A 12025-nucleotide genomic window follows, 5' to 3' on the forward strand; every position below is an offset into this window, starting at 1 on the left:
AAAGGGACTTTATACCGCAAAATATGGTAAACCCGTTTTGTTATTGGAGAGTCTGGAGACACAATCATTGCAGTATTGTTGGTAGCCCTTATCTGAATGACCATACCAATTTTCGAAGTAAAATAATGTTATATGGCCGAGAAAATAATTTAGAACGCTAAACTAAGATTTTACCAATGTTTTTTTCTTTTTTTTAGAGTTACAGGTTAAAAGATAGAAACCGCGAAACATAATAGAAACGTTAAATAAAATATATAAACAAAACCTGCTGAGCTTGTATAAATGTTATGCGGAGTGAAACAATTAGGTAGTTGCAGTTTGACTATTGCGTGCGTACGTAATATTATTAAATAGATCCGGTTCGAAGTGAGGTATCCGTGCGCCGGCCGGCTGAGGAGGAGTTCTCGCCATTTTGTTCCTTACCAGAGCTTGTAACGGAAGAGTTGTGTAGTCTTCGTGCTACCTGAAAAATCTGACAGTATCCTGTTTCTTTTCAAGAGTCGCAGGTGTTGTCGTGGTCTTTTTTGTTGTTGTTGTTCTTCTTTAAGTGTTGACTATTTGGTGACTTTCGAGGCGATGGCAGATGTGGACAAGCTTAATATTGACAGCATCATACAGCGGTTGTTAGAAGGTAAGGCTACCCTGGGAGGCCTATGGCTAGCGGTTCCTATGTCCCAGCATGAGCGAGCGATAGTGTTATTGGTTTTGGTGAATGTATCAGAGGATCACAACTTGCTTTTTTCTAAAGCGAGGACGTGTTTGTGTCTCATAGTAAAGGAAGCTAAATAGGCACGTCTGTTTCTGTTGGTTTGTATGTAATAAATCGGACTGGAACCGCAATAATTTTAGCTATGAGAGGCGCATGCAAGCATAAACCTATGTGTGTGTGTATATATATATATATATATATATATATATATATATATATCCACACAGCAATAAAATGCACTTAGGAAATTTTGGATACCAAAAGCCAAAATGTATTTAACGTTTCCGGGAAGTTTACATCCCCAGATGAGAACTTCCCCGAAACGTTGAATTCATTTTGTATTTTGGTATCCGAAATTTCCTGAGAGAGCATAATGTTGCTGTTATATGATATTACATAATTGCCCCCAGGTAGCTGATATTTGGTGGATATCTATTTTGTACTCCTCTCCTTTTGTAGACATTGGAAATCCCTTATCTTTTATTAATATTTAAATTGGTAGAAGTTAAAGTCCAGATTCCCTTTATGTATAGCTAACTTGTAACTTGTTTGGTTATCCAGTGTTCTAGAATCGATTTTGTATGGGACTAATTAAAATAAAGCCAGTATCTGAGCAATTTACTTATTTTTGACGCTAGAAAGTTGAACACAATCCTATCCGTTTGTGGGTTGTATCCTGACATAATTTTGCTTGTAATGGGGAGGACAGGGTATTTTTTTTTATTATTTAAATGGATATGAAATCGAAAAAATTTCTTGTGATTTTAAACAACTTTCTAATTTACTTCTATTCATTTTTCTTTGTTCTCTATGTATCTTGTTGAAAGTGATATAAGTTTAGGAGCCTGACCATTTCTGGAGCACTATACGGCAGCAGTTTTGCAAGAATCTTGTCCATTTGCAAGAGCACCAGATGGCAGCACTATTTCCTGCCATGTAGTGCTCCAGACGCCTACCCTAAGTATTTCTTTAACAAATAATATTATGGGAACAAAGCAAATTTGAAAATAGAAGTAAATTGATTTTTTTAAATGGTTTGTAATGCTAATACACATGAAGGATGCACAACTAAGTCCAATGTGTCTTAAATTTAGTTTTAGATAATAAAAAAATGAAAAAAAAAAAGTAATGGACTTGGGATGTTTGAATTACATAATTCTCTTTATAAATGATCAACCTAATTGAACTATACAAGGATTGCACTTTTTTTTTTTTTTTTTTCTTTAGGTTCATTACAGAGGGGGTGTTGAAAGGTTTTTAGCACTCCATAGTTTAAAGGGACACTGAACCCACATTTTCTTTTGTGATTCAGATAGAGCATGCAACTTTCTAATTTACTCCTATTATCAAATTTTCTTCATTCTCTTGGTATCTTTTTTTGTGAAGCAAGAATGTAAGTTTAGATGCCGGCCCATTTTTGGTGAACAACCTGGGTTGTTGCTGATTGGTGGATCAATTCACCCACCGATAAAAAAGTGCTGTCCAAGGCCTGAACTAAAAATTGTCTGGCTCCTTAGCTTAGATGCCTTCTTTTTCAAATAAAGATAGCAAGAGGACGAAGAAAAATTAATAGGAGTAAATTAGAAAGGTAGTACAGTACTGTAATCGGGTCATATTTGTTGTTTTAAATAAATAGACTATAATTTGCATTTTAGAACACAAATACCAGACACAGGCAGATAAGTTTGACTTACAGGCAGGGGATTTTTTTATTTAAACAGTTTGGATTTTGGAATTACGGTTTGGGGAAGTTATACCTGTACCTAAGACAGTGGTTGGCGAATATGTTCAAAAATTAGGAGCCAGTAAGAATATTTAGGAGCCAGGCATATTTTTAGGAGCCAGACAGTTGGATTTATATATAGATATATGGATAATAACCCAAAAAGTTAGGAGCCAGGGGTAAAATTCTAGGTGCCAGTGGCTCCCAGGGTCCTGGGTTTGTCGAGCCCTGACCTAAGAACATGTTTTGCAAACTAATTTTGTTTCTGTTAAAGGTTTAATTTAACTTAAAGGAGATACATAACTCCAAAATGTCTTTCATGATTCGATTAGATCATACCCATTTTTATTTTTTTTTATCTGCTTTCCAATTTTCTAATGTTATCATATTTGCTTCATTCTGTTTGTATCTTATGTTGAAGGGTAAAATTAGGAGCTTCAGTACACAACTTTTGAGTCAATGACAAGAGGCATAGGTGTGCAGCATTCGAGCCCTGTGTATTCATTTGCACTGTGTGGTAGTGATAATTGAAATTGTTGTTCCCACGTGTGCATAGGAACTACAATTCATAGCATGACATTTGCAGCTGCTCTCATGAGGCTGTCCTTATTAGCAACAACACTGTCAGTTTGCCAAAATGCGCAAAGGTGTTCAATAATAGCATGGGCATTAGTACAGTCTATTAGTACTGTCATACTACACACACACAGTACTAATGACACAAATAGCTTTTAATGCATCATATATTATAAAAGGCCAGATATGTTTGTCCGTTGCAGTCATGCGCACTAGAGACTGCAGCGCGAGACAAACATACCTGGCCATAAGGAAGGATCAGACAGTGGAGGGGGGGGGGGGCGGGTGAGACCGCTGCACTACAGGAAAAAAAAAGTTGAGATCGGCGGGGAAGCAGGGAGGTAGAGGGGATCCAAGTGGATGGGGATTTTGGCTTGAGGACTAGTATGGAGTATAAACAGCAGTCCTTGGGTCTTTTTTAGCTGCCTCACAGCATAGCCAAAACTGAGCGTACAATACTGGTTCACTTTCCTCATGCAGTGCACACTGAGAGGTTGCCCCCCAAAATAAAGTCTTAGATAACTCTCTTGGGTTCTTTCTTTATTCCCTGCGATATACCTCATGTTTTGTTCTCAACAGTTACCTTTTATGTACACATAATTTAAAGGGACGTGAAACCCTAAATTCTTCTTTTATGATTCAGAGCATACAATTTTAAACAACTTTACTTATTTTACTTCTATTGCCTAATTTGCTTATTTTTCTTGGTTTCTTTTTTTTAAAAGAATACCTAGGTAGGCTCAGGAGCTGCGAACTAGCCTCTGATTGTTGGCTGCACATATGCCATTTGTCATTGCTTTACCAATGTGTTCAGCTAGCTCCCAGTAGTGCATTACTGCCCATTCAATAAAGGATATCAAGAGTGAAGCAAAACTGATAATAGAAGTAAATTGGAAAGCTGTTTAAAAATGTATGTTCTATCTGAATCATGAAAAGACAACATTTTGGTTTCATCTCCTTTTTAATATTGTATAAATACAATAAAAAAGATGAATTGCCTAAAACAGAGGTAGTATTTGCTATGGAGTCTAAGGTTTGCCTCAACCGGGTTTTGCAAATCATTAATAAAATTACAGCTGTTTTGTATGCAGGTCTAATGTAATTCGCTATTTAAAAGGATATGAAACCCAATTTTTTTTTCATGATTTAGATAGAGCATGCAACTTTCTAATGTACTCCTATTGTCAATTTGTATTCATTCTCTTGTTATCTTTATTTGAAAAAGCAGGAATGTAAGCTTAGGAGCCGGCCCATTTTTGGTTCAGAACCTTGGGTAGCGCTTGCTGATTTTTGGCTACATTTAGGACCAAATCCAGTCAAGATCTACCAGTGGTTGTTTTAGGACGAACCCAATCACAACTGCTGCACAATTTATTTCAGCAGTATAATTCTGAAACTAGGACCTTTGGTAATTCTTGATTGGTTTATAGCAATCGGCCATAAAGTATATTATCGCACAGTCTGCTAGAGCAGCTTGATACCCTTTGTTTGAAAGAGGGGGAGCCCCTCTATTAAGGGGCCATTATAGTTTTCTGTGATAATAATCATGACCTGTATCAGTAGATATAATGGAATAATATTGTGGGGAGCTCGGTTTCCTGTTTTGTCAAATACTGCATTCCATGTTATGTGGACTTTATTTCTGCTTTTTCTTTGGATTATTATACATTTAATGTATTACAGAACTGCATAATCCTTTCAAAAGGTATAAGCTGTTATCAAATACAAAGCCAGGGTACAACTTGACTTTTACAGTTGGTGTCCCAGCCTCCCTTTAAGGGACATGAAACCCACATGTTCTCTTTCATGATTCAGATAGAGCATAGCATTTTAAATACATTTACAATTTATTTGTTCTTTCTATCCTTTGTTGAAGAGTATACCTGTGAATGCTTAGAAGCTGCTTATTGGTGTCTGCACAAATATGTCTCTTGCTATTGGCTTTCAGCTAGCTACCAGTATTGGTCATTCAACAAAGGATACCAAGAAAATTAAGTAAATTATATAATAGCAGTAAAATGGAAAGTTGTTTAAAGGGACAGTCTAATACAGAATTGTTTAAAAAAAGACTCCCTTTCTTACCCATTCCCCAGTTTTGCATAACCAACACGGTTATATTTATACTTTTTACCTCTGTGATTACCTTGTATCTAAGGCTCTGCAGACTGCCCCCTTATTTCAGTTCTTTTGACAGACTTGTATTTTAGCTAATCGGTGCTTACACCTTGGTAACTCCACGTGCATGAGCACAATGTTATCTATGACACACATGATCTAATGCCCTCTAGCTGTGGAAAACTGCCAAATGCATTCAGATAAGAGGCGGCCTTCAAGGGTTTAGAAATTAGTATTAGCCTACCTAGGTTTAGCTTTCAGCTAAGAATACCAAGAGAACAAAGCAAATTTAATGATTAAATGTAAATTGGAAAGTTGTTTAAAACTGCATGCCCTATCTGAATCATGAAAGTTTATTTTTGACTAGACTGTCCCTCTTTAAAATTGTATGATCTGTCTGAATTGAGACAGAACAATTTTGGGTTTTCATGTCCCTTCAACACATGCTTAGTTCACTTTTTAGCAAACGTTGATTTCCTAGTTTCTTGAAAAATGTTAATAGTTAAAGGGACAGTCAAGTCCAAAAAAACCTTTAAATTTACATTCCCTATTTAAATTCTTAAGCAACTTTCCAATTTACTTTTATCACCAATTTTTCTTTGTTCTCTTGGTATTCTTAGTTGAAAGCTAAACCTAGGAGGTTCATATGCTAAATTTAGACCTTGGAGACTGCCTCTAATCTAAATGAATTTTTACCACTAGAGGGCATTAGTTAATGTTTCATATAGATAACATTGAGCTCATGCATGTGAAGTTACACTGGAGTGAGCACTGATTGGCTAAAATGCAAGTCTGTCAAAAGAACTGAAATAAGAGGACAGTCAGCAGAAGATTAGATACAAGATAATCAGAGGTAAAAAGTGTATTTCTATAACAGTGTTGGTTATGCGAAACTGGAGAAAGGGATTATCTTTCCTTTTAACCCTTTCCTGACGGGGTTAAAGTGTCTACATCGGAACAACTGTGCACACGATCACGAGACTTCAATTATTGGATCGGGTCTGGGGGGCGTCCCTATAACCATAGGAATGCCCTCTAGACAGCGATCAAATCTGAGAAGCACAGTAGGCTTCAGGACAGCCGTTAGCTATGACGTTCTATTTCGTCATAACTGCTTTAAAGCCCAGTGTAATTATGACGACGGAATATAAAGGCGTTAAAAGGTTAAACAACAATTGTGATGTTGACTGTTCCTTTAATATACAAAACTGAATTTCTGAAATATCCGCAAATGAAATTAACATCATTATGTTTGTTAGTTATATGCAATCAAAAGAAAACACATTTATCTGTGTATGTATATTGTTTAACATTTGACTATTCTTTTTTGCTTCTGCATTGGGCTGCAAAATGTTTGCCTAATTAGAGTGTAAGAAATCCAGATGTTCTGGAATTATTGCTGACATAGCTTATGCTGCATAACAAATTTAAACACAAGTGGTGAACAGTTAGTAATACTGTTAAGCCAAAGAGAAGCTGAATTGACTTTTTTTTCTAAGACTGGAATTTAGGTCAGTGTGTGTCTGACTCTTCTATATTTTTGAAGTTTTCTACATTTTGAAAATTAGGCTTTTATTTGAAGTAAGGAGACTGAATTTATTTTTTATGCAGCCATACGATATATATATATATATATATATATATATATAATCTCTCAAAAAAATAAAGGGAACACTAAAATAACACATCCTAGATCTGAATGAATAAAATATTCTAATTAAATACTTTGTTCTTTACATAGTTGAATGTGCTGACAACAAAATCACACAAAAATTAAAAAATGGAAATCAAAATTTTCAACCCATGGAGGTCTGGATTTGGAGTCACACTAAAAATTAAAGTGGAAAAACACACTACAGGCAGATCCAACTTTGATGTAATGTCCTTAAAACAAGTCAAAATGAGGCTCAGTAGTGTGTGTGGCCTCCACGTGCCTGTATGACCTCCCTACAACGCCTGTTCATGCTCCTGATGAGGTGGCGGATGGTCTCCTGAGGGATCTCCTCCCAGACCTGGACTAAAGCATCCACCAACTCCTGGACAGTCTGTGGTGCAAAGTGAAGTTGGTGGATGGAGCGAGACATGATGTCCCAGATGTGCTCAATTGGATTCAGGTCAGGGGAACGGGAGGGCCAGTCCATAGCATCAATGCCTTCATCTTGCAGGAACTGCTGACACACTCCAGCCACATGAGGTCTAGCATTGTCTTGCATTAGGAGGAACCCAGGGCCAACCGCACCAGCATATGGTCTCAAAAGGGGTCTGAGGATCTCATCTTGATACCTAATGGCAGTCAGGCTACCTCTGGTGAGCACATGGAGGGCTGTTCGGCCCCTCAAAGAAATGCCACCCCACACCATTACTGACCCACTGCCAAACTGGCCATGCTGGAGGATGTTGCAGGCAGCAGAACGTTCTCCACGGCGTCTCCAGACTGTCACGTCTGTCAAATGTGCTCAGTGTGCCCCTGCTTTCATCTGTGAAGAGCACAGGGCGCCAGTGGCGAATTTGCCAATCTTGGTGTTCTCTGGCAAATGTCAAACGTCCTGCACGGTGTTGGACTGTAAGCACAACCCCCACCTGTTGACGTTGGGTCCTCATACCACCCTCATGGAGTCTGTTTCTGACCGTTTGAGCAGACACATGCACATTTGTGGCCTGCTGGAGGTCATTTTGCAGGGCTCTGGCAGTGCTCCTCCTGTTCCTCCTTGCACAAAGGCGGAGGTAGCGGTCCTGCTGCTGGGTTGTTGCCCTCCTACGGCCTCCTCCACGTCTCCTGATGTACTGGCCTGTCTCCTGGTAGCGCCTCCATGCTCTGGACACTACGCTGACAGACACAGCAATCCTTGCCACAGCTCGCACTGATGTGCCATCCTGGATGAGCTGCACTACCTGAGCCACTTGTGTGGGTTATAGACTCCGTCTCATGCTACCACTAGAGTACAAGCACCACCAGCATTCAAAAGTGACCATAACATCAGCCAGAAAGCATAGGAACTGAGAAGTGGTCTGTGGTCACCACCTGCAGAACCACTCCTTTATTGGGGGTGGCTTGCTAATTGCCTATAATTTCCACCTGTTGTCTATCCCATTTGCACAACATCATGTGAAATTGATTGTCACTCAGTGTTGCTTCCTAAGTGGACAGTTTGATTTCACAGAAGTGTGATTGACTTGGAGATACATTGTGTTGTTTAAGTGTTCCCTTTATTTTTTTGAGCAGTGTGTGTGTATGTATATATATATATATATATATATATATATATATATATATATATATATATATATATATATATATATATATATATATATATATTATAGTTCGATGAGTAATTTAACTACTTATTTACTCAGAACAAAAGGTAATCGAGGGGTTACATCACTGCACTGACCCCCAGCAATAGGTTACTTGCCAATAAAACACGTAGGTAAAGATGGTGTTAAATCACAGCTGCGTAACAAACACATTGTGTTATGCAGCAGTGAATTAACCTCTTCACTACCAATGCTTGTTTTTAATACTAATTCTCACATTGCTGTTAACTATTTTAGCAGCTATTAAGGTAAGTACAGTTGTGCTTATAAGTTTACATACCCTGGCAGAATTTAGGATTTCTTGGCCATTTTTCAGAGAATATAAATGATGGCACAAATACTTTTCTTTCACTCATGGTTAGTGTTTGGCTGAAGCCATTTATTATCAATCAACTCTGTTTACTCCTTTTTAAATCATAATGACAATAGAAACTACCCAAATGACCCTGATCAAAAGTTTACATACCCCAGTTCTTAATACCGTGTATTGCCCCCTTTAACATCAATGACAGCTTGAAGTGTTTTGTGGTGTTTGTGGATGAGGCTCTTTATCTTCTCAGATAGTAAAGCTGTCCATTCTTCCTGGCAAAAAGCCTCCAGTTCATGTAAATTCTTGGCCTGTCTTGCATGAACTGCATGTTTTGAGATCTCCCCAGAGTGGCTCAATGATATTGAGGTCAGGAAACTGAGATGGTCACTACAGAACTTTCCCTTTATTCTGCTGTAGCTAATGACAGGTCGACTTGGCCTTTGTGTTTAGGATCCAGTCATGTTAGAATGTCCAAGTACGTCCCATGCACAGCTTCCGGGCTGATGAATGCAAATTTTTCTCCAGTATTTTTAGATAACATACTACATTCATCTTGCCATCAATTCTGACCAAATGTCCTGTGCCTTTGTAGCTCACACATCCCCCAAAACGTCAGCGATCCACCTCCATGTTTCTCTGTAGGAATGGTATTCCTTTCATCATAGGCCTTGTTGACTCCTCTCCAAATGTAGCATTTATGGTTGTGGCCAAAAAAGCTCAATTTTGGTCTCATCACTCCAAATGACTTTGTGCCAGAAGGTTTGAGGCTTGTCTCTGTGCTGTTTGGCGTATTGTAAGCAGGATACTTTGTGGCATTTGCGCAGTAATGGCTTTCTTCTGGCGACTTGACCATGCAGACCATCTTTCTTCAAGTGCCTCCTTATTGTGCATCTTGAAATGGCCACACCACATTTTCAGAGAGTCCTGTATTTCACCTGAAGTTGTGGGTTTTTCTTAGCATCTTGAACAATTTTCCTGGCAGTTGTGGCTGAAATTTTAGTGTCTACCTGACCGTGGTTTGGTTTCAACTGAACCCCTCATTTTCCACTTCTTGATTAGAGTTTGAACACTGGTGATTGGCATTCTCTTTCCTGTTTTATACAGATCAGCTACCTTTTCCCGCAGATCCTTTGACAATTCTTTTGCTTTCCCCATGACTCAGAATCCAGAAACGTCGGTGCAGCACTGGATGAAAGATGCAAGGGTCTGTCAGGAGTCCAGAAACTCATTGACCTTTCATACACACACTCTAATTGCAAGCAAACAGATCACAGGTGAGGATGGTTACCTTTTTAATAGCCATTCAAACACCTTTGTTTCAACGTGTGTGCATGTTATCAGGCCAAAAACACCAGGGTATGTAAACTTTTGATCAGGGTCATTTGGGTAGTTTCTGTTATGATTTAAAAAGAGTAAACACAGTTGATTGATAATAAATGGCTTCAGCCAAACACTAACCATGAGTGAAAGAAAAGTTTTTGCGTTATTCATATTCTCTGAAAAATGGCCAAGAAATCATAAATTCTGCCAGGGTATGTACACTTATGAGCACAACTGTATGTAATATACACACATACACCCACATCCCTCAGCAGAATGCACACATTTTAACAGCTAACAATACATTTTTTAATAAGTGGTCTAAACAAACTCTAACATTTACAACTTTGAGAGACTCAGCCTTATCCGTATAAAAGTTGCACTTAAAAACCCCGTTTTCATTACCTGCTGCTCTTCTTGGAGAGCTATAAATCGCATAACAGCAAGCACAGAGTGGACCATTTGATCTTTTGCTCTGCTGTACAGGTCCTCTGTTAGTAGGCAGAGTACAGTTAAACCAGTGTCTACCATCAAGGGTTGCAGCATGACTCACAGCAGCACCCTCTGTTAGCCATGGGGTTGAAAGGGAGCTTTTTTTTTTTTAGGGCGATGTATGTTATGGTGACTTGCGGCTGAGCAGGAAGTGCTCACCGCGCAGAGGGGAGAGTGTCATCTCGGAGCTCATTTTGGGGCGCCAGGGTTTATTTTCTGGCTGCCGGTTGTGCACTGGCACCTGGGAGAATTGAGGTCTGTATAGTAGCAACTAGTGAGCTGGGCAGTTGGGAGGAGGAAGATAACTCTTACATTGCAAGTATGCTGTATGTGATTCACACAACAGTTGCACTAGCTGCATGATTTAAAGGGAAGGTAAAGTTTTAGCCTTCATATTTCCTATTTATAATCCTGTTACATTGTTAAATCCAGTTACTATATTTTTTTTTTTTTAAAAATATTTATTTATATTGTTTTAAACATTCTTTTTTATTACTCTTGCCTTCCGATACTACTCCCATTCCTTATTTCCAGCTTTATGATATAGTGACGTATAGAGCGGTCCCACCCGCTCTATACGTGTCTGCCAAGCTTGTGCACATCGATCATCTACAAACCGCGCATGCGCATCCTTATGGCACTATCACCTTACATGTATTCAACAGAGATGCTCTTAGTAAAACTAGTGATACAAATGTTGCAGAATTATAAATGGTTTCCCCTTAGTTGCGTATGAGTTACGATGCGGTTTACACACTTCCAGAAAAATGAAATTGTTAATGCTCATGCGCGAAACGTGGACGCGATCACCTGGACACTAAGAACTACAAAAAGTTACGCATGCGCATATTGAGCCAGAATATGATTACGTCAATTGACGGCCACCTAACGGTCAGAAAATCAATTGGCTGACTAAAGAACGTGATCGTTGTTTAGGGGGGGGGGGGAAAGGTTGATTTTCAGATAGCGCAATTGATGAGAAAAATATATCTAAGGTAATAAAATATAGAACAATTGATGAATGAAAGTAATATTAATTTGGGTTAATTTATTAAGTTATTCTTTATAGACCGTTTTAGTTTACCTTCACTTTAAATGCATGTAGTGTCAGGAGTTTGGGTAAAAAATGACCAGGCAGAATGCTACTGTGTCTTGAAGAGTAACACTTGCTAGTGAGGAATGGCGTAGAAAATCTAGGGAATATGTTGACTGAGTAGGTTATCCTATATTCTTGCTGTTGTGGGGATAGAGGACTTAAAAAAAGAGTGGCATAGGGTAGGTGGAGCATGTAATCATGCAGACGTTATTGTACTGGTTAAAGGGACGGTCTACACTAGAATTGTTACTGTTTAAAAAGATAGATAACACCTTTACTACCCATTTCCCAGCTTTGCACAAATAACATTGATATATTAATATACTTTATAACATTTAAACCTCTACAATTTTGCTTGTTTCTAAGCCA

General features: G+C 38.5%; 1 protein-coding gene across 1 annotated transcript in view; it reads left to right on the top strand.

The window, feature by feature from the left end:
* Window positions 1-386: 386 nt before the first annotated feature.
* Window positions 387-12025, top strand: part of PPP1CC (protein phosphatase 1 catalytic subunit gamma) — a gene marked incomplete in the record, with an annotated part of 263024 nt that continues 251385 nt past the window's right edge. Inside the window, 1 exon segment of the mRNA XM_053701718.1 lies at window positions 387-631. Coding sequence (XP_053557693.1) covers window positions 577-631 — 55 coding nt within the window.

This window comes from Bombina bombina, chromosome 2 (assembly GCF_027579735.1).
Source record: "Bombina bombina isolate aBomBom1 chromosome 2, aBomBom1.pri, whole genome shotgun sequence".
In the NCBI taxonomy this organism is placed as follows: domain Eukaryota; kingdom Metazoa; phylum Chordata; class Amphibia; order Anura; family Bombinatoridae; genus Bombina; species Bombina bombina.